At 46.1% G+C, this 20,530-nt stretch overlaps 2 protein-coding genes across 2 annotated transcripts in view; both read right to left on the bottom strand.

The window, feature by feature from the left end:
- Nucleotides 1-6,295, bottom strand: part of PARP12 (poly(ADP-ribose) polymerase family member 12) — a 38,238-nt gene extending 31,943 nt beyond the window's left edge. The window contains exons 1-2 of the mRNA XM_016205061.2: nt 5,724-6,295; nt 1,293-1,428 (exon numbers count right to left, since the gene is read on the bottom strand). Coding sequence (XP_016060547.2) covers nt 1,293-1,428; nt 5,724-6,295 — 708 coding nt within the window. The remainder of the gene's footprint in view (nt 1-1,292; nt 1,429-5,723) is intronic.
- Nucleotides 6,296-13,977: 7,682 nt separating this feature from the next.
- Nucleotides 13,978-20,530, bottom strand: part of KDM7A (lysine demethylase 7A) — a 70,422-nt gene continuing 63,869 nt past the window's right edge. The window contains exon 20 of the mRNA XM_087820983.1: nt 13,978-20,521. Coding sequence (XP_087677109.1) covers nt 20,427-20,521 — 95 coding nt within the window. The 3' untranslated portion in view covers nt 13,978-20,426. The remainder of the gene's footprint in view (nt 20,522-20,530) is intronic.

The raw sequence follows: 20,530 nt of genomic DNA, 5'->3' as shown, positions 1-20,530 counted from the left end.
CAAACTGTGCCCGATACCAGAACACTGCTTCTATTAGAGCATCTAAAACAGCACCTTACAATTATCTGCTGACTTGTCTGTCTGACCCAGTAAACATGCCTCCTGAAGGGCAGGACAGGGTCTTTTATCTCCTTATCGCCAGTGCCTGACTCATAGAGGATATTCAATAAAGGTTAGCTGAATTAAATCAGTACTAATTTTCAAAAGGAAAAAGAAAAAAGTTAATATCTATTATGTGCCAGTCACTATGCTATGTAGCACCTTTCTCAAATGGGTGATTTTAATTGAATCATATGGAAGCATTTTCATTAAAATATGCCAATATAAACTCTGTTGCCTCAGTGCAAGGACAGGGCCAGAGGATCCCATATAACCTGGCTGGCGACAGGAAGACACTGCTCGGATATGCTACAGAGCACAGCTCACTCTCAGCCCAGCTGCTGCCCTCTGGAGCCACGACCTTGTTCACACAGACATCACACTCCTGCAGGATCCTCCCAGCCAACAACAGAGCCTACCATTCTGAGGAGACACAGGCCACCTCCAATAGTGACTTTAGCTCAGAACTGCCTATTGGTCAGGTGGAAGCTTTCTTAGAAATGGGTTATAGTCAGGATATCTTTTTGCCCAGTTCCCTTCTTTCCCCCTCTCCTGCCACAGATGTCAGACCTGCATCACTGTCTGAAGGCTTACCCCAACTTCTCCCAATAAATTTCTCACACTTGTAATTCCATCTTGGTGTCTGCTCCTAGGAGGACCCAAAGTCTTACACAACCATTTCAATAAGCTTTGAAACAAGTAGTTAATACCTGAAATGCAACATGAGAATTCACATCAACTAAAGTTCAAAATCCTGGGTGCAATTAAATTAGTAGATAGCACACCATCTGCCTGTCAGCAGTCCTAGAAAGCTTCTCCACAGACCCACGCAGGTCCAGTGATACCTGCTAGATAGGGAGGAGCTGGATGGAGTCTCTCATCCCCTCAGCTGTGTAAATAACATAACATCTTGCTTTCTGCAGCCACTGGCCAAATAGGCTCTCCCAACTTCACAGAAGCCCTGGAAAGGACATACAAGCCCAACTAACACAGAAGAAAAGGAGGCTTCAAGGGGCAAGGTTGGCCCAAGGTCACAGAGCTGGGAATTCAATCTAGGTGTCCTCTAGGCAGACCCCAGTGGTCACAATGGGGGCCTTGGCTTCTCTTCTGCCATAATATATCCTATCTTCCAACCTTCCGGCCTCTTCCCAATTCCTTGCTCACATACCTACCTTCCCCCTCCCGGTACTCACCTCCGGCAAAAGCCAGGGGTCATTCTGAAACAAGAGTTGGCAGAGCTCACTGTAGCTGAGGTTGTCGACGCCATGAGTTTTCAGCACACTCAGGTTGTGATCAGTTGTCAAGCTGTGACTGCTCCTACAGTTCTTCCTGCAAAGGAGCAGAGCTGGTGTCATGACTGAACTGTCTCCACAAAATTCTTATGTTGAAGTCACCTTAGAAGTGATTGTATTTGGAGACAGAGTCTTTACAATGAGGTTAGTAAGTTTAAATGGGGTCACTGGAGGGGCATCCATCCAATCTGACTAGTATCCTTATGAGAAGAAGGGATTAGAATGCAGACTAGCAGAAAGGAAAGACAATGTGAGGATACAGGGAGAAGATGGCCATCTACAAGGCAAGGAGGCCTCAGAAGAAACCAGCCCTTGATGTCTAACTTATAGCCTCCAGAACTGTAAGAAAGTAAATTTCTGATTGTTTAAGCTCACCAATCTGTAGAAACTTGTTATAGCAGCCCAAGCAAACTAATACAGCTGGTAAAATCAGTCTTTAAGATAATTTTACAAGAACAGTTCCTTACATTGTTTAGAAGCACTGGAGAAAAACCAGCATTTCTATGCAACGATAAAACATAAAGCTTATTTGCAAAGGAAGAAATGGTAACTTGTGAATTCTAGAACCCAGAACAGTGCCTCTCAGCAGGTATCTAATGAAAATGACAGGGTCATTCCTCAAAGAAAAGTCATAGCATACCAGTCACTAGACACTTAAACCAAGGTTGAATAAATGAGTGTGGATGCCTTATGTTTATAAGGGCTTACACAGGCAGACACACACACCCTTGAGGCCCAGCCTTTTCTCCTCCTCTCCTCCATTTTTTTTGATTAACAAGCCCTTGTTAAACACTCATTGTGAGCCAGGCACTGGCACCATGCCCCAATGATCCAAAGACTTCAATTGACTGCCCTGATCAACATGACCTGAAGAGTCAGGCAAATACCATTTGCTTGACTCAGACACTGCCTTACCTCGTATGTCATGCTTATCATAAGCATCTCAAAAGAAAACTGAACCCCTGATCGACTCCTCCAAACCTGCACATTCCACAGGCTCTGCCATCTCGGTAAAAGGCCATTTCCTTCCACAATACAAGCCAAAAACTTTGGAGTCATCCTGATTCCTCTCCTTCTCTCATCTAGTGGAGGCAAAGACAGAGATGACTCTAAAATGGAGTGGGAAGGGCAAGGTCAGCTGTGTTCAGAAAGTATTAGTGAGGAGAAGAGGGGCACCTGACCCTGACAGCAGTGGGCAAGCAAACAAGAGAGGACCTAAGTCAAATTCTTAGGGTTGAGGATCCAGGAAAGGAAAGGAGGAAAGAATATTCTAGACAGAGGGGCTAATAATTGGTGCTGCCAGAGCCAAATCTATCTAATCATTATAATCATGATGGCTGCTAAAACTTGTTGAGCATTTACAATAAACCAGGGATTACCCAAACATTCTATGAGTTAATTCATTTAGTCCTCAAAAACTTTAAGAGATAGGTGATATTATTATCCCCATTTTGCAGCTGATGGAACTGAGGATCAGATATGAAGTAACCTGGCCAAGATCACTCGGCTAGCAGGGAGAAGAGGCAGGGTTGGAACAAGGTAGGTTTGTCTTTGGGGCTGTGCTCTTGACCACAATGCTCACTGCTCCCCTAAGCACAGGATGGAAGTCAGGGACAGGGACCCTTCCCAGCTATCACCAATGAAAAGCAGCGGTGAGGATCTATTTCTGAAACAGCTGACCTGCGGTTCAGGAAGACCAGTAGAGTCCCAAGAAAAGCATAGAAAATACAGCCAACCACATACACTCTCCCTACGTGACCCAGAAACAGTCGGAAAAGGAAGATGCAAGGAACTCTTGTGTGACCCTCAAGGAAAAGGGAAAGGTGAAGAATAAAGATGTGAAATCTAATGAACAAAATAACCTAACAAACAAAATAGAAACAGAAGCATAGATACATAAAAAAAACTGACAGCTGCAAGAGAAAGGGGAGAGTTTTGGAGGCTGGGTGAAAAAGGTGAAGGGACTAAGCGAAAAAATAAATAGTAGCCCTGGCCAGTGTGGCTTGGTTGAGCACTGTCCCATGCACAAAAAGGTCACCGGTTTATTCTTGATCAGGGCACATGCCCAGTTTCGGGTTCAATCACAGTTGGAGTGTGTACCAATCAATGGTTCTCTCTCACATCGATGTTCTCTCTCTCTCCATAATCAATAAAATATTTTTAAAATTAAAATAATAACACACAGACACAGACAACAGTATGGTGACCACCAGAGGGAAAGGGGAGTGGGAGGAGGTAAAAGAGGGCAAAGGGGGAATAAATGGGGATAGAAAGAGACTTTACTTTGGGTGGTGAGTGCACGATGCAGTATGCAGCTTATGTGTTACTGAGCTGTACACTTGAAACCTGCATGGTTTTATTAACCAATGTCACCCCAATAAATTCAATTTAAAAAAAAAAAGAAAAATCAAAATCATCTAGGCCAGTAAACACCAGGTGTCCAGATTTCCAAGACAAGTAAAATTTGACCCCAAATTTTGGGAAGAAGCCTAAGAATAGGGCTTCTTAGCATTAACAAATACAGACATTAGCATTAACAAGATCCACCAATTATCCCTGTAATTCAATCCATCCATCCACCATTTATTGTGTCTGCTTTCCTCTTCAGCTGCTGCTCCTCATGCTCCCGAGGGGCCTCTTCTCCACCAGTCCCCAAAGGCCCAATTTCCTCAGGGTTTCACCCTCAGACCCCACCCCGGATCTGACCTACACTACCAAACAACTCCCAAGCCAGCTGATCAGAGCCCTGGCTGTCCTCCCAAGCTTCAGTCCCCTGGGGACAATTCACAACAAAATCCTCTCCTGCTCTCTCAGCTAACAATAAGAAATGAGAGTAAGAGTCATCTCTCAGTCAACAATTTCACGGAAAACTGAGTCATCACCTCATACTGTCATCAAACTCTCATCAACTCCCCATCTCTCCCAAATTTTTCACATATAGATCCCTTTTTCTTAAGGCCTTACCTGGGCCTTGGAATATTTTAATCTAGTTATTTCTAGGCAGCTGCTTCCCAGGGACTACATTTCCCAGCCCCCACCACCACCCCAGGCCCCCATCTAGGTGGGGTCACAGACATCTTGTAGGTGGAAGAATGTCTGACACTTCTAGACCTGGCCCATAAGAACCTCTCTCCAGCCCTCTACTGTGCATGTTTTCCGTCTACTTTCTGGAACCTGATACCCAGAATGGCCCTAAGAGCCATAGGCTGAGGGAGGTAGTGTCTAGGTCAGCCAGCCTAGGTTCCCGAAAGGCTACCTGGGTCAAGGGCCCTACCCCAAAAAAGAAGAAGAAAAGGGAGGGGAGGGAGGGAAGGAAGGAGGACGGAGGGAGGAGGGAGGAAAAAAGGAAGGAGGGCGGAAGGGGAGGAGGAAGGAGGAAGGGACTAATTCTTTTAGACTGAACTAATTTCCGATTGAGACCCCATTACCACCTCCTGTAAACCGGCATCCACACCATGATACGTCTTCCTAAAATGGCTGCTCTCTCCTGCCACTTCACGGGCTCCTACCACTTTCAGGGCGAGCTCCAAACTCTTTAGCCCCCCCCTAGTCCCCCCTCCTCAGAGAGCTCCTGCTGCATGCAGCGCAGGAGACCACCAGCCAGGGTCAACACGGGCTCCCCTCACGCTCCTGGGCCTTAGGTGTCCGTTCTCCTGGAGGAGGTGCGGTGGGGGAGGGGTGGGAAAGGCGCTGAGAAAAGGAAACAGGACAGTGTGATGGAGAAGAAAGGGGCTCAGAAAGGAAGGTGATATTTGAGTTGGGGCAAGCCGGCCGAGAGAGGCGGTCCGCGAGGGCTGGGAGCGGTCCAGAAACAAAGGGCGCCCGGGAGCGCGGGGGCGGGGCTGGAGGGCCCGGCCAGTTCCCCGGGGTCCTTGGGGACGACAGTGAGGAGCTTGCATTTTACACCAAAAGCCACCGGAGCCTCTACCGGCTCGTAAGCCGGCGAGAAGAGGAGTTGGGAGAGGTTTTGGCTGCAGGGCAGAGAAAGCCGCCGGTGTGTGGCCCTCAAAGCTCCGGAGACGGCGTCGTGGGGAGCGAGACGCGGCCTCTTTTCTTCAGAAGAGCCCTCCCCTGCCCCCCTGCTCCCCGCCGGGCCCCGGCTGCTAAGTCACACTCGGAGCCCCGAGGGCAGCGCGGCACCGAGTCCCTCCCTCAGCGAGTGCCAGGTATTCAGTAGGTGCTCAATAAACGCTCGCTGGGGAGAATTAGGGGGAAACGGCCACCGCGCCGCCTCCCCAGACTCTAAGGGCTCGAAGCGGGCCGGAGTGAGGGGACCCGGGCCCTCGGCCCCCCCGACCCCGGGCCCGCCGTCGGGCCGCGCGCCCGCCTTACCCGGTCTTCTGGAACTTGCAGGCCCCCAGGACCAGGAACTTGCACAAGTGCAGCTGCCCGCACAGCCCCGTGCAGGTGGCCTTGAGGCCCTGGTGGTCGCGACACAGGCGCAGCGCCGTGACGGCCAGCACCACCCGCTCCGAGGCGGCGGCCTGGCCGCCCGCGCCCGCCCGCCTCTCCACCGCGAAGCGCCGGGGTTCCCGCAGCAGCCGCTCCAGCGCGTCCGCGCCGACGCCGTCCCGCAAGCGGCGCCTCAGCTCCTCCAGCTCCAAGGCGCCCCCGGCAGCGCACAGCACCTGGGTCACCTCCGCGAGGGTGGCGGCCTGGGTCCGGGCCATGGCTATGGCCGCGGAGACGGGGTCGCACTCTCCGTCGGGCCGCCGGCTGGCAGGGCGGGTCCCTCGGGGAGGAGACGCGAGCGGGAACCGAAAGCGAAAGCTACCCGGACTCCCAGGAAAACAGAACCCCTGCGGCCTCACCACGCCCCCGGGCCCGCAGCTGAGCTGGGCGCGGCGCCTTCCAGCCTCCGCGCCGCCGGCTGAGGCGGCCGCGCCGCCCGACCCCGAGATCATCCGCGCCGTCGGAAGACCGCGGGCGCTCAGGCGGCGCCCGGACGGGCCTCGGCCCCTCAGAGTGGCTCTCGGGGCGCCGAGAGCAAGAGCGCCTCGCTCGCGGAGCCCTTCACCTCGAGGACGGGGAGTCGACGCCCTGGAGCGCGCGCTGCAGCTCTCGAGCTGGTGCGTGTGGAGACCGGCTGCGGCCGGAGCAGAGCGCGCGCCGCGCGTCCGTCAGGTGGGCTGCGACGCCCCCTGGGACGCTGCGGCGCCCCCTGGGAAGCCGGCGGAACCCCCGCGAGGCCTCCGCGCCGCCCAGACGGCTTCCGTCGGCGGGCGCGACGCAACTTCCAACTAGCTCCCCGAGGGGCGAGAGCTGCCTCAGCGCCGCCCGCGCCTCAGTGCTCCCCGCGCACCCCCCGCTTTAAACATAAAAGGGTGTATTCTTTCCAGAAGCCGACCCGGGACCGAGCGGGGACACGTTGCGGATGGAACCGGGAGTTCGGGCCTTTTGAGAAAGTCGGGGACTCGCTCTTAACTTTTTCCCTGTGTGACCTTTGACCCAGCAGCCCTTCCTCGGAGAAGCTTCTAGAACTAAAAGGGGCAGGACCCGAGGTAGGGACCCGGCTGTTCGTGCGGGGCAGGCGGGGTCCTGAGGCCGAGGGTTGAGCGTTACCCGCGCCGCAGACAGTTGCGCAGCCCCGTGTGAAATCCCGCCCGGGGACCCACGGGACACGCGGGACGTGCTAAGTGAGGAACCGCTGCGTGGCCGCGGCGACGGCAGCGGCGGAGAGGGAGCCCTGGCCGTGGGGCGGTGGATGGCGGGCGTTTCTGAGGCGGGGAAGGCGCGCGGAGCCGTCGCGTCCGCCGCGGGGGTGGGGAGCAGGCCCGAGGGCCTGGGAGACGCGGGGGCGGAAGATGGCGGGGAAAATGCAGTAATACGCAGGGTGTCCCCCGAAAGGGTACCCGCGCTTTCACAGCAGGTAGCTCCGCTTGGAAAAGGAAATGTTCTCTCACGAAACAGTGCCTTTATGATTATTCCAAGTGCGTGTATACGTTTTGGGGGACACCCTGTATTAACTTGGACAGAATTCTATTTATAATATTACTACCAAAATGTCCAAATCTACTGTGGGTGGGTGAAGAGTAGGCAGTAACCTGGACAAAGGAAAATGAATGAATTTGGGGGATGGGATGAGGGGCAATTTTTCTCTTGGATTTTAATTTTTTTTTTTTCCCCAGTTTGTGTGGAAAAACTATTTTAAAATTTTTTTAACTTGAATTGTGGTTTTAATATTGTACAATAGAATAACTTTTTTTAAAAGAAAGGGAAAGTGATGTCGGTCATGTCAGAGGCTGGAGTATAAGGACCTCAGGAAGTTTGCCCTTCCACGCAAGCAGTGAAAAACGGGCAGAATGGTCAGAATTAATGTTTTCAGGGCTCTGGAAATTAGCCGGTCCTGCAGCAACCCACTTAGCATTTAGTGAAGAAAAATAGCTGAGTCTGAGTAGGAACATCAGGCTTCATAATACCGTAATTTACTCTAGTCCTACCTCTTCCTCCCCAGCTCCACGCAGCCTTGACTGCTCACAGCCCACCCTCCCGGTACCGGTACCAAACAGACCAGAACAGGGCTGCAGCTCTTTCGAAGCCCCCGTCCCAAAGAAGTCATTATTTGGCCTGTCTGATGGATGCTGGAAGACCTCCGGAAAAGACTGGCATTTATTCCACCTCACCAGAACTAGCCCAATCCTAAAGGCTTTCCTCCACAGGTGGTATACCATTTAAATGTTTTAGTATCATAAACATTTCCTCAGTGGTTGAGGAAATGGGTCACAGTTGAGACAAACAATAAATTAACCAAAAAGCTTAAAAGTGAAAGCTTAAGAAGGACATGTCCGTTGGGCTTTGCAAAGCTCTGGCTTCTTCCCTAGGAATCAAGAGGCCACGCGCATCTCTCCGTGGATTCTCATTGTGCGTGGTAGTTGTTAGAGTCACCGTGAACACGGAATTAGAGAATCCGCAGTCAGTGCTCCTAGAGGAAGTACAGGGTTAAGCTCCTGCGAGCCTGTGGTCACACCTTTGGCAATTTGGATTAACTCACAACCAGATTATGTGTGTGTTTCTGTTTAAAGACACCAATGTATTTTGTTCATTCATTAACATTGAACTTACAGCCCACATCACTGTAGCTCATGCCTGAACCAAGCTTACCTAACCTACGGATTTTCTCCATAGGGCACACCACAGCCTGCTTGCTCTTTGGAACACTAGTCAGCCCTTCAGCATAATGCTTACGGGTAATTTTTTTTTTTTTTAAACACATCTTCATTGATTTCAGAGAGAGGGAGAGAGAGAGATAGAAACATCAATGATGAAAGTCATAGGTCAGCTGCCTCCTGCGTACTCCCTGCCGGGGATTAAGCCCAAAACCCGAGCATGTGCCCTGACCCGGAATCGAACCTCAATCTCCTAGATCCTAGGTCCATGCTCAGCCACTGAGCCACACCTGGCCAGGCATTGGGGGTAATTTTAAAAAGTGAAATAACAGCACCAAAGTATGAAAAGTGTGCACTACTAAATAAACCACACACACAAAAAACACACCTGTTTACCCTGAGAGCTGAAACAAGAGGCAGAGTGTTGCCTCACTATATGTGTGTCCTTGAATGACCATGAAAGTATCACACATAGTGGTTTGGGGTTACAAGTAAGTTTTAGTGCCTCAGTAAATTTGCAAATACGGAGTCTGTGAATAAGCAGAGTGGACTGTAAATACTGCTCGGAGTGCGGCCCTCCTCTGGGCTGTCAGACCCTTGCACCGTCATCCATCAGGCATTGGCTGAGACCCGCAGGGGAGGGCACAGGGGGCAGGAAACCCGCCCCAGGCCCTTCTAGCGCTAGTACCTGCTGCACATGCGCAAAGTGGCTCCATAACAAAACTTGCAGATGGGTGCACAGACAGTAAAAGGGATCCAAAAGCACCTGGGCAGAGCAGTGTCCGCCGCACACTCTGGCTTGGGTCACAGGAACATCACTGACGAGTAGATAAATCCCAGAGGAAAGAGGAAGTCTGCACTGCTGACCTGGCTGGACACCAGGCACGGGACGGCATGTGACCCCAGACCAGGCTGCGGTATTGTCCTAGTGCTAGCACAGTACCATCTCCTCTACTGTCACCCCTGCTCTAACAGAGAGGACCCTGTCTTGTTCCCATTGACCTCCCCAAAGCCTAGACAGTACCTGATATTCAATAAACATAGGATATCCCAAAAAAATGTATACACACTTTGAATAATTATAAAGGCAGTGCTTATTAAAATACATTTCATTTTTTAAATTGAGCTATCAGCTGTTAAAGTGTGTATACATTTGGGGGGACACACTATTTGAGGAAGGAGTAAAGACAGCAAATGTCACCCATAATCCCACCAGCCACATGGAACTGTATTCATTCCTGGGGATTTGCTTTGGACATGGGCAGGGCTAGAAGCCCAAATTCATCTGGCCCACAGTAAAGGGTTCATTTCAAGGATCATAAGCCAGCCAATAAGTCTATAAAGGAGCACATTTCTTATGCTCCTTTCACCACTGATCTCATCAGGGGATTCTAAGCAATGTGGTAGTAAGTTTTTTAAACATGGATTTATGAATTACCAAAGTGGCTTACTGAGTGTTATTGTTTGTATATGTATGATTTGATCCAATAGTGTCATGGGTTGAATTGTGTGTATCCCCTCCCCCCCCCAAAGTTCATATGTTGAAGTCCTAACCTCTAGTACCTCAGAAGATAACCATATTTAGGTATAGGGTCTTTTAAAAGATAATTAAATTAAAATGAGGGCATTAGGGTGGGCCTGAATACAGTCTGACTGGTGTCTTTATAAAAGGTAAATTCAGGCACAGACATGTACTGAGGGAGAGACACGGAGAAGACTGCCGTCTCCGAGTCCAGGGGAGGGGCCTGGAAAGGATCCTTCCTTTATGGCCCTCAGACAGAATCATCCCTGCTGACACCTTAGTGTCCACCTTCCAGCCTCAAGAGGATGAAAATACAAATCTATTGTTTAAGCCACGCAGGCTGCAGTACTTAGTTACAGCAGCCCTAGCAAACTAACGCCAGTCGTTAGCCCCCAAACCAGGGAGAATAGGTACCCTTCCCCACCCTTGGGCAAAACCTCACAAGGGATCAGTCCTTGGAGTGTCATCAAAGTCCTTCCCAACCCCACACACTGGCCGAAGTCCACCTTCACCCCCACCCCTACCTCCCAGATTGTAACTGACCGACTTTTCTTATTCTCGACTGGTATTCTTAACTCAGGCGTTGGAACAATCACCTCGGGTGGTTATTGCAGACTACTGAAGGCTGTGTCCTGGGCGGACCCCTGAGCAATTCCTTCCCTGAGCATCACATTGCCCAGGAATTTAGACTAACAGCAGCCGTGAAGGCCCTGCTTCATAGTGTTAGAGCATAGTAAAAGCTCTATGCTCTAAAAGAACATTCCAGGACACGGCAACAGGGAAAATGAGACAGTTAAACAGCAGTTTGCAGCCGCCTAGTAAATACTGTCTTCCCTTAACCCAGGACGCTTGAGAGTAAATGATTTGCATTTCTCCTCCCCAGCCAGAGGGTAAATAACTTAATTCTTACTATGCAGGGAGACGGAGAGCAGAGATCCAATTAGTGCCATTTGCCAACCACACCCAAGGACAGACAAAAATAAACTGCATTTTGGTCCATCAACATAAAGCTCATGAATATTCTATTGACCCGCCCCTAAGACCTCTCCTAAATGCCCAGCCTTTAAAACCCCTGAAAATGAAGGTCCCAGTGCCCTCTCCCCCCTCCCCACCCCGGGGAGAGTGGGGGGGGGGAAGCACACCATTGCCATTTTCTCTCTTCTTCCATCTAAGGGACCCAATGAGACTTGCAATAAGGGGAGCAATGGGCAGCAGCAGTTCCTCCGGCCTAACCCCCGATGCTGTCCCCAGGCGCCCCCCCTTTCCCCCTTCTCTCTGACTTCCGAGTGAGCCAAGGCAGCCCAGCCTAGGCTCTCCTGGTACTTCTTCTGTGCACCTTCCTTGTTTCACGGTCCTAAGTATATTTTTGCTGCAATAAATTCTTGCTTTCTTCTCTACACTTTGTCTCGATTGAAATCTTTCCCTCAAGAAGACAAGAGTGGAGGTCTCGTCTCCCAGGAACAATAGCTCTGAAAATACTGCTCATGGAACCAAGTAACTCAAAAAGCACTGTTTTCTTTCCCTTAGGTAGGAAAAATCCTTTCATGATTAGGTGCCACCTTTCATAATCTGTTTTGTAGTTTTATACATTAACCATTATGTTCTATATTAAAGCAAGCATCCTTTATATATGTATATACATATACATTTACATATATATATAAAGGTTATAAAAAAATTACAGTATAATTTTAGGTTTTAGGTCCTACGTGAGCTATGTAACCACACAATTTAGCTCATTAAAGAAAAACCTAGTTTTTCTTATTGTAAAAAAACTTGAAACAGCCATCCTTTTTATAACACTGTACAGATGAGTTTCTACAGATCTTAATAGTTGACAGAAATGGAATTCTAAAATTGTATAGGGTTCTTTTCCCATTGTGCAGCTTTTCTTTTACCGACTCTCCCCCACCCCCTCCATCCCATCCCACTGCCGGGGGCAGCGGGGCTGGGGAGCTGGAGGGAGACTCGGAGAGGGAGGGGAGTGGGGGGAGAAAGGGAAAGGGAGGAAGAGAGGGAATGAGACTTCTCCCTCCTTCCTTATGGGGCTGGCCCATTTGCCCAAGCTGAGGGGCAGAAATGAAGGCAGGGAGGCCGCGTGCGGGCAGGCAGGGGCAGAGCAGCGGCGCCGTCCCGCAGGGCCGAGTCCAGTGGAGGGGGTGCAGCGGGCAGAGCCTAGCTCTGCGACTGGGAATTCATGTGAGGTTCGCGGCTTCTAACAGTACCGCATGTCCCTGGTCTAGAGCCGGCTCCTCGCCTGGACGTGGGGTCCAGAAGATAAACCATCCTTTCATATGCACCCAGCCCCTGGGAAAAGGAGACTCAAACTCTGAGAGAACTTTTGTAAAAAAGTATTTTTTCAATCCAAAACGGATGCCTAAAGGTAACTTTTTAGAATAAAAATCATTCCTAAAGACCATCTATTCCTTTTTAATAATTGAAAATATAACACAATTAGACTGATAGAGAACAGGCAGACAGCTCTGGGGGGTGCTGAGGGGTAGAGGGGTTGAGCAAAAAAGAAGAGAAAGAACTTACGGAGGAGGGCAACAGTGTGGGGGCTGGGGGGGCTGCGGGGGGCTTTGGGGGCTGGAAGAAGTTATAGGGAAGGTAAAAAGTGATGGAAAAAATAAAAATAATGAAAAACAATTCACAAAAAATAGTGTGGCCTTTAGAGCTCAGCTTTTGATGAAAATCTTAGTTCTGCTTATTAGCAGTGTGAACCTGGACGTGCTATTTACTGTCTCTGGCCTCAGTTTCACCTGCAGGGCAAGGAGTACAGCACCTACCTCGTTGGGTTGGGAGGAAGAAATGAAAATATGCCTTGTACACTGTAAGTACCGGAATGAAAAATAAAAACAATGATGGCTCCCATTCATAGCGCCCAACTCTTCCCACTCTGAAGTGAGGGGTGGCAACACCCCACATTCCATAGTGACTACCTCACAGCCTCAGTGCCTACTGGAAACAAGGTCAGGCTAAAGGTCTAAGGCATGTCAGTCCTGATAATTAACTGCCAACAGAACTAGAGGAAGGGTAAACACCCCACAGGTTCACAGGTGGCATGTGGATTTTTAAAAAGAACAGATTCATTCGGATTTAGTTTTCAGTAAGCTGGAATAAGCGGGCCAGTAGGAAAGAGGAAGCAAACATGCTTTGGGACCATTCCTGTAACAGCTGTCGAGGTGCGTTGATGTGGGTGCACCCGGACCACCTACTCTCTTGCAGGTGTTAGTACAGGAAGAGCAGAGGCAGTTGGACCTTCTGTCGCTTAGGTTCCCATGTCGCTTAGGTTTCCGTCAATCTGCACTCAGGCCCTCCACCCATTTCCTGCCCCTTCTCAGGCTCCCCTTCTGCCCTGAAGTGCTACACACACAAACCCCTCCTGTTCCTTCCTCCCTGGTCCCTGGCCCCTCTCTCCTGGGCCCAAGGCAAGTTCCCACCATGCTCGGTTCACCCCAGACCTGCCTCTCAGACCCTCGAAAGCATGATGTCCAAGAGAACTCATCTTACTGAACTTGCACTTCCACGGCCACATCACCGCAGGCCTGGTTCTCCCGGGCCTTTCACATCTGCTATAGGCTCCTGCACACTGGGGCTTTATCATGCTCATTCCTGTAGCCCCAGTGCTAGAGCAATGCCTGGTCTACTGCAGGGCTCAGTAAGTATTTGTGGGGTGCCCAGGTTGGGGACAACAAATGCTCTTAGTGCCCAGCAGTAGCACCTGCATCCATGGCCACAGCATAGCCTCATCTTGCCAATCAATTACCCTTTTGTCTTCTTTCCTCTCTCTCGCCAACTGCTTCCCCAGCAATACCTCTTATAAAATAATATGAGACAGTACTTTGCACATTTAAATTTTCGGAAATAGTAAGGAGCCTAAGTCTGATACAGTTTTTCACATACTCTAATAATCCTCCCGACTCAATAAGCAGAAAAAGGGAACAGAAAGTCAGAATTGCATATAGAATTCAATTTTTTTTCTTTCAAAGACACATTTTATACAATTTTCAACATTTAGACTTTCAAACAAAATGAGCCAAAAATACACCGAGCGCTAAAAAAAATCAAAACAGAAGTAATACAATTTTAATTTCAATATTTTAAAATACAGAAATCGGAAAGTAAGAATATCAAATACAACTTTAAACAAGTCACTGTCCTCCCCTCTAATAGCCAATTAAACTATTTAAAGACTTACAAATTTAAAACAGAAGCAAAATAAATACTGTACACTTTCCCTGCCTGCAGGCAAAAGATGGGAAATACTGTTACGAGTCGAAAAAAATGCTCTTTAAAGCTTCAGCATCCCGCTTCCCAGACACACCCCGCTCTGCAGTCACACAGTGCGCTTCTGTATTCAAAGGACACACATGTGCACACACGCTGACCGCCTATACAAACAGACGAGACACTACTCCGCAGACACCCCCAACAAGAATGGGTACCAGTCACCTTGGACCATGGGCGTAAAAATCAGTTCAGAAAAGTCAGTCAGGCTAGCAAAACATTACTACAAAACTAATAAATACCATAGCCAACAACTGTCCCCTTCTCAAATTTCACAGATCTGAAACCCCTACAATCAATACTACCCCTCCCTATCACCTCCCTCTACCCCTCCAAAAAAAAACAACAAAAAACAACCTGCTGAAGCACTGGCAAAGTTAGACACTTCACAGTAAATGTGAAAATTCATATTATATAATCTCTTCAAATGAACCTTTCACCCTCTTTCCACAGCATGAAACTGTTATGGCTTAGTTTATATTAAAAGTAGAAAAGTCTTTTCGGAAGGAAATACAGTCTGCGAAGTTGCGCGTGCATTTCCTGATCAGTGCGATTTCATACCTAACAACTGCATGACTTGCGCTTGCAGTCAGAAGCTATTTTGGGAAAAATTGAGGTTATAGCTTTTGATTCAGTCTAACCATAAATGTAAGGCCCTTAGTTTGGTTTAGGTTTCTTTTGCAAGATAAAATAACCTTGGGGTTCACTTAGCAAGTGACGCCTCAGGTCCCTGACTATAATGTGGAAGTTATATGTATGCTTTCTAAAAATATAAGGTTAGTTATGACTCTTCAAGGGAAGAAATGATTCTAGGCAAGGAATTAACTCCTCATGATATACTCCACTTAATACTGGTAACTGTTATCAACCAAAATCTACCACAGAAATATGAGTATGTCTGGGTTATTTTATTCCTGCAAAATGTGATATATTCCAGCACTTATGAGCATTGTTTTGGTGAAAAATCTTGGGGGAAAACAGCTGACACTTTGAAAAGAAAATGGCCAAAATAAAACTGGGTTGGGGCAAGGTTTATCTTTATGATTAAGTTCCACTTAGGACTGCTTTCTGAAATGAGGAAAAGTGAGTTCAGAATGTCACAGGTCTTGCATAGGTAACTACTTGGAGGTCAAGGGCTACGTGGTAGCCAGGGTTTATTAGTGAAATAGTGCAGAGCAGATCGACTTGTTGAAAGAATCACTGAATACAGTTTTCAAAGGGTTTTAACAAAAATTTAGTTGCACTTGTTAAGACAAAGCTTTAGGACACTAGAGAGGGCACCAAGGGTGAGAGGGAGACTCTACAGGGTAGAATGCAGGTAAACAGGCATTATTTTCCCCTACCCATTAAGGAGGGGGGGGAAGTATAAAAGAGTAAAACCACAGTCAAGCACAATAAGCTGATTGCTTTGGAAACAGGCATTTGCTTCTTAATGACCTTAATTTTAAAAAATTTGTTTCTGTAAGGGATATAAAATATTTGACTTTTATGTCGTGATGTTCACTGCAGAACAAATGAAAGTAAGGGCAGGGTTTTTGTAAGGCTACAGTATCAAAATTACTTTAGTCCACCAGCAATGTAGTGAGTACATCGCTTCTCCTTTCTTTCCACCTGGCTTCTAGCAAGCGTATCAGCATCACCGCCAGGACGAGCAGGGGCTGCACAGCGTCACAGAGAGGGGCTGTGGTAGGAAGCAAGGTCCCAGAGCTCTGGGGTCCACTGTGACCCCAGGCGGGTCACTGCCCTATCTGGGTTTCATTTGTCTCCTTTACCAGCAACACGTTTTTCCTAATGATCTGATGCTCAACCTTCTCGAGATTGCTTTAGATGAAGGCCTAGGGCATCTGAAAATGACTGATCTTTAGCTTCTCTTTTTGGAGGGAGCAATAGGCTAAATACTTAATGAGAAAAATGAATTTTTGAAAAATTTTCACATTGACATTATTAAGCCTTCATCTCCATGTGAAATCCTAAAAGGCTGCTACACTGCACAGTTACTTCTGGCAGTGGTACACCGAGCGGCAGGTATCCATGAACTCTTTGGGGAGTAGTCTTGTCACTACAGAAAGCATCTCTTGAAAAAAGCAGAAAGAATCTTCCCCTTTGAAGATGTCCCATGCTGTCTCCTTTCCTACACTACCACAGTGGTCTCTCTCTGCCCAACAAGCCGTCCGTAGCCAACCCTGAGCTGTCTTTGTTGATTCCCATCTTTGGAACCACCTTAGTTTATGCCCTGGTTCCATGGGTTGTTGCTAAATCATTTTAATTCCATGACTTATTTTACCTCTATCTAGTGCCTGGAGAGTAAGCAGACTCTGTGGAGCAGTACCATCCCAATTCTTCTTTGAGAAAAACCTAAAATTCTCTTTCAAGCACCTTAAGTCATCTTAATGATTCCTTGAGGATGAACATTATCACTCTTATCCATAAACTATTTCACTTTTTCTTTCACTTCAAGCACTAATTTTTATTTTAATTCAGCACCTTCTTAGAGATTCTTCAGGTTTTTTAGGTAGTGTGCTCTGGGCATAGATTTGACATAAAATAAATTTTATGAGTAATGGCAGTTTTAATTTAAAATGCATATAACATGTGCATTAATTATCAGTTGCAACTTAAATGATAAATTAACTGTAAGTATGAAGTGTTAATGGATTAAGAAATGCTTTTCCATGTTTTAACTGCCTTTTTATCCAAACTTACAAATGAGAAAACTAAGAAAGAAGGGTCACACAGCTGGTATAAAAATGGCAGAGCTTGGACAAAAATCCAGGTCTTCTGCTCCCTTACATGCTAAACCATGACTGTCCACTGCCAACATTAAATTACTAACTTCTGAAGTGTTTTTTAAATTTTAAAACATTAAAAAAAATTATTTCCACTTCTACATAGCATAGTATATCACAGAACGAATGAAGTTAATGCTTTTTTAAATAAAAGGGCCCTCTTTTGCTTAAGTTTTTTAGAAGTAAAAATAATACTGCTTATTTCCTGGAGAAGATACCTTCAAGGGCAGAGACCACACTTCAACTTTATATTTCCCCACAGTACTAAGTAGTGCTGGGCACATAGTAGGTGTTTGATAAATACCTGCTGATCGCATAAGAATAAATACAGTAGAGTTCATTAAAAAGGCAATAATCGGGATTATTAAAAAACAGAACAGTATTCAAGCTAAGTATTTAAGTAGTAATAAAGATGGGCTTATTTTCTCTCTGAGTTTATGAGTTGATTTCAGTCAGAATTTTCAGTTTTGTATGCTTTAAAAATTAACTGACACTTATGAAGTTCCATGTATTTCTAGGATACTAAACTATTATAAATGCCTGCTTTGTACTGCTTACATCTCAATACTGGAGAGCATGATATTACATGGCATTATGAGTTACAGTACAGATACTATGTTAACTGAAGCTACTTATTTGAATCAATACAGGAAAATTATCTACTACTACAATTAAAGTTGCATACGGTAAGTCATAATTCTGTTTTACAAATTTGTGTTTGCTTATAATTAGCTAAATGCCACCACTGCTGTCTTCCTAAGTTGCAGTATCTGTGCAGTAGTATTGTTTATAAATGAGATGGAGGGAAAGATGAAAGATTGTTTATTACAGCTGAGTCCAGACACTGGCTGCAGGTACCTCAAGGTTCAGTGTTTCCATGAGATAAAGGGGATGCATCAGAGCCAGTAACTTTATAAGACTAGGTAAGTCACTGGATGGTGGCTGAATTTGTACCAATCCAGAAGAAGATACATGGTTTCTGTTTTAGTGGTTATATTTATTATCTTACTGAAAGTTTTTTTTTTAAAACTTAGCCAGTTAAGGGGCTAAAATTGCCAAAAACAAATCCACAGTACCTTCACTTAAAAGTTCCACACACTGTCTACTTAAAATTAGTATTTATCAGCCTAAGTACACGGTTGTGGATACTGGCCACAATTTTAACTCATAAAAATAAATTGTTTTATTTCATTTTTTATAGCTAAGGGGGGGAAATCAGGTAATTAAAAAACCACTTAGAGCTCTGAAAAATGTAAGAAAACAAAAAACGGGAACCCAGATCATGATGTAACTAAAAAAAAAATTATAGCTCTTATTTCTTAAACCAAAAAAAACCACGTTCTATAAACACTAGAGTGGTGTCTACAGAAAACCAAAACCTCACAGTAATATACTGTGTGGGGAAGGTGGCAGAATCAGTCAAACTCAAGTTTCTTCATTTTGAGGTCCAATCCAATGACTGACTGTGCCCATCCCTTAACTAGTTTTGGCACAGTGTAGAGAGTTTAAGTAGGCCACCTATGGGCATTTAGTATTTCCATAAAATCCTTCCTGACACCAGATAAGATCCAGACTTTGATCCAGTCACTTGGACCAAAAAGGTTAATTCATAAGTTATTTCATATTTACTCCATGAAACACTGGAATAAAGAGTAAGAAATATCTCCCTTTGAAAGTACACACTTGAATGCAACCATGAAAGATGACGGTATAGATTTTTCTCTTAGCACTACACATGATGCTTAATATAGAAGGAAAAGTTCTGTTACCTTGCTGAATAAAAAAAGAATATCCATAATATGGCCATATTTCTTCTCCATAAAAATAAATTTGATCTTATTTGCCTATAGTTTCTTTGTAGGAACTTGTAAAATGCTCTCCTGTCAGAATTGGAAACATGTCCACCCCCACCCCCTGAAATCACTTATTTTTAAGCTGGGGGGGCGGGAAGGAGGAGAAAAGTATTAGCTATAATTAGCAAGGGGCATTTAGTAAAAGTTGTGCATAAAAGAGATACATGATTACTTAAAGCTCAATCAGATACTTAACCTCAGTATGCACTGGCTAAGTTAGGAGAGATGGAAGAAACTGCAAGGAGCACCCATTTTACTCCAAATCCATGTCTTAAATAATTCTTTAGAAGGTTAAGAAATAAAAAACTAAACACACACACACGCACACACACCCCACAATAGATCTACTCCAACATGCTTGCTTCTACACAGGTACTATAGTACAGCCCTATTATATTACGGCTTATTATGCAGAGTTGAACAGACTAAGTCAAATTTCATTTTCCAACAAATTAGGTACACAGAATAAAAGCATCGTAAAATATAACCTTTGTGGCAGGTGTCAGCCCTGCCTTCCAACACCAGCATATGAAGAAGGCCCTCTGTAGTTACAAATGCATTTGAAAAACTAGAAATGACAATTTAACCAAACTTATAATACTTTTCCCACAAATAGGGAAAAGATATTAAAGCTGTTCTCTTTGGGACCCAGGTCATCAGCAAAAATGAAAATGCAAGAAGCCATTTTTATATTTAGGAAAAAAATCGCAACATCAAACGAAATGAGAAATGTGGGGTCTTTTATGGAGGTCTGACACACTGGCGATGAAGGTGTTTCCCTGCGAAGAGAAGAGTCTTGTTGTGTCGTCACAAATGTCGGGAGTTCGGAGGGGAAGGTGGGATATAAGGTCATCAACCTGGATAACAGTACGCACCTTGGATGTTAGCAAAAGCGAAGCTAATAGCTTATAAAAAACACGAAATATATAAAATAAAATGATTTTCATATACATCTTAATTTAAAATAATTAATGCATCAAATCCCTGTTTAAGACTTTAACCTGAATATCAAATTTAAGAGTCCAGACTAGATACTGTTGCCGTGGCTCTTCCCACATGTAACACACGCACTATCAAAAATAATTTAAAACCTTCACATTCTTAAATCTAAATTAGTGAGATATTTCTCCAGAAATCTTCCAAATAAATAGCTTTAAAAAAGAAAGAATTTAAAAGCTGTTAACTTTAAAAAAAATCTGTTAAATAAATTATCAATAATTCTTTACCCTACCACTGAAAATAAATCAAGAAACTACCAACAACAAATGAAATTCAAGCCCTGACAAGAGACCCGTTTCAGTTCGAGGCCTCCTTTTAAGGTTCTGCCCTCCTCCTCCCCCACCAGGTCCAAAGGTTATTGCTGAGTGGGTGTGGCACAGTGAGAATGCAGCATCAGGTCCCTTTTGTTCCGGTGGCGTCCCCACGGCGGGAGCAGCCCCGCCGACACTGGTGTCCGAGGGAAGAGTGGCCGCGCACTGTCACACGAAGAAGCGTGCGTGGCCGTTCCTGTTCAGCTTCAGGATCTTCCCAAGACGCTGTTTGGCCGTCGCCATTCCTTTTTTCGGACGTTTACCTATAAAAC

Source organism: Miniopterus natalensis, chromosome 10, assembly GCF_054644295.1.
Source record: "Miniopterus natalensis isolate mMinNat1 chromosome 10, mMinNat1.hap1, whole genome shotgun sequence".
NCBI lineage: Eukaryota > Metazoa > Chordata > Mammalia > Chiroptera > Miniopteridae > Miniopterus > Miniopterus natalensis.
Note: the sequence above shows the minus strand (reverse complement) of the source record. Positions and strands in the feature narration are given on the sequence as shown.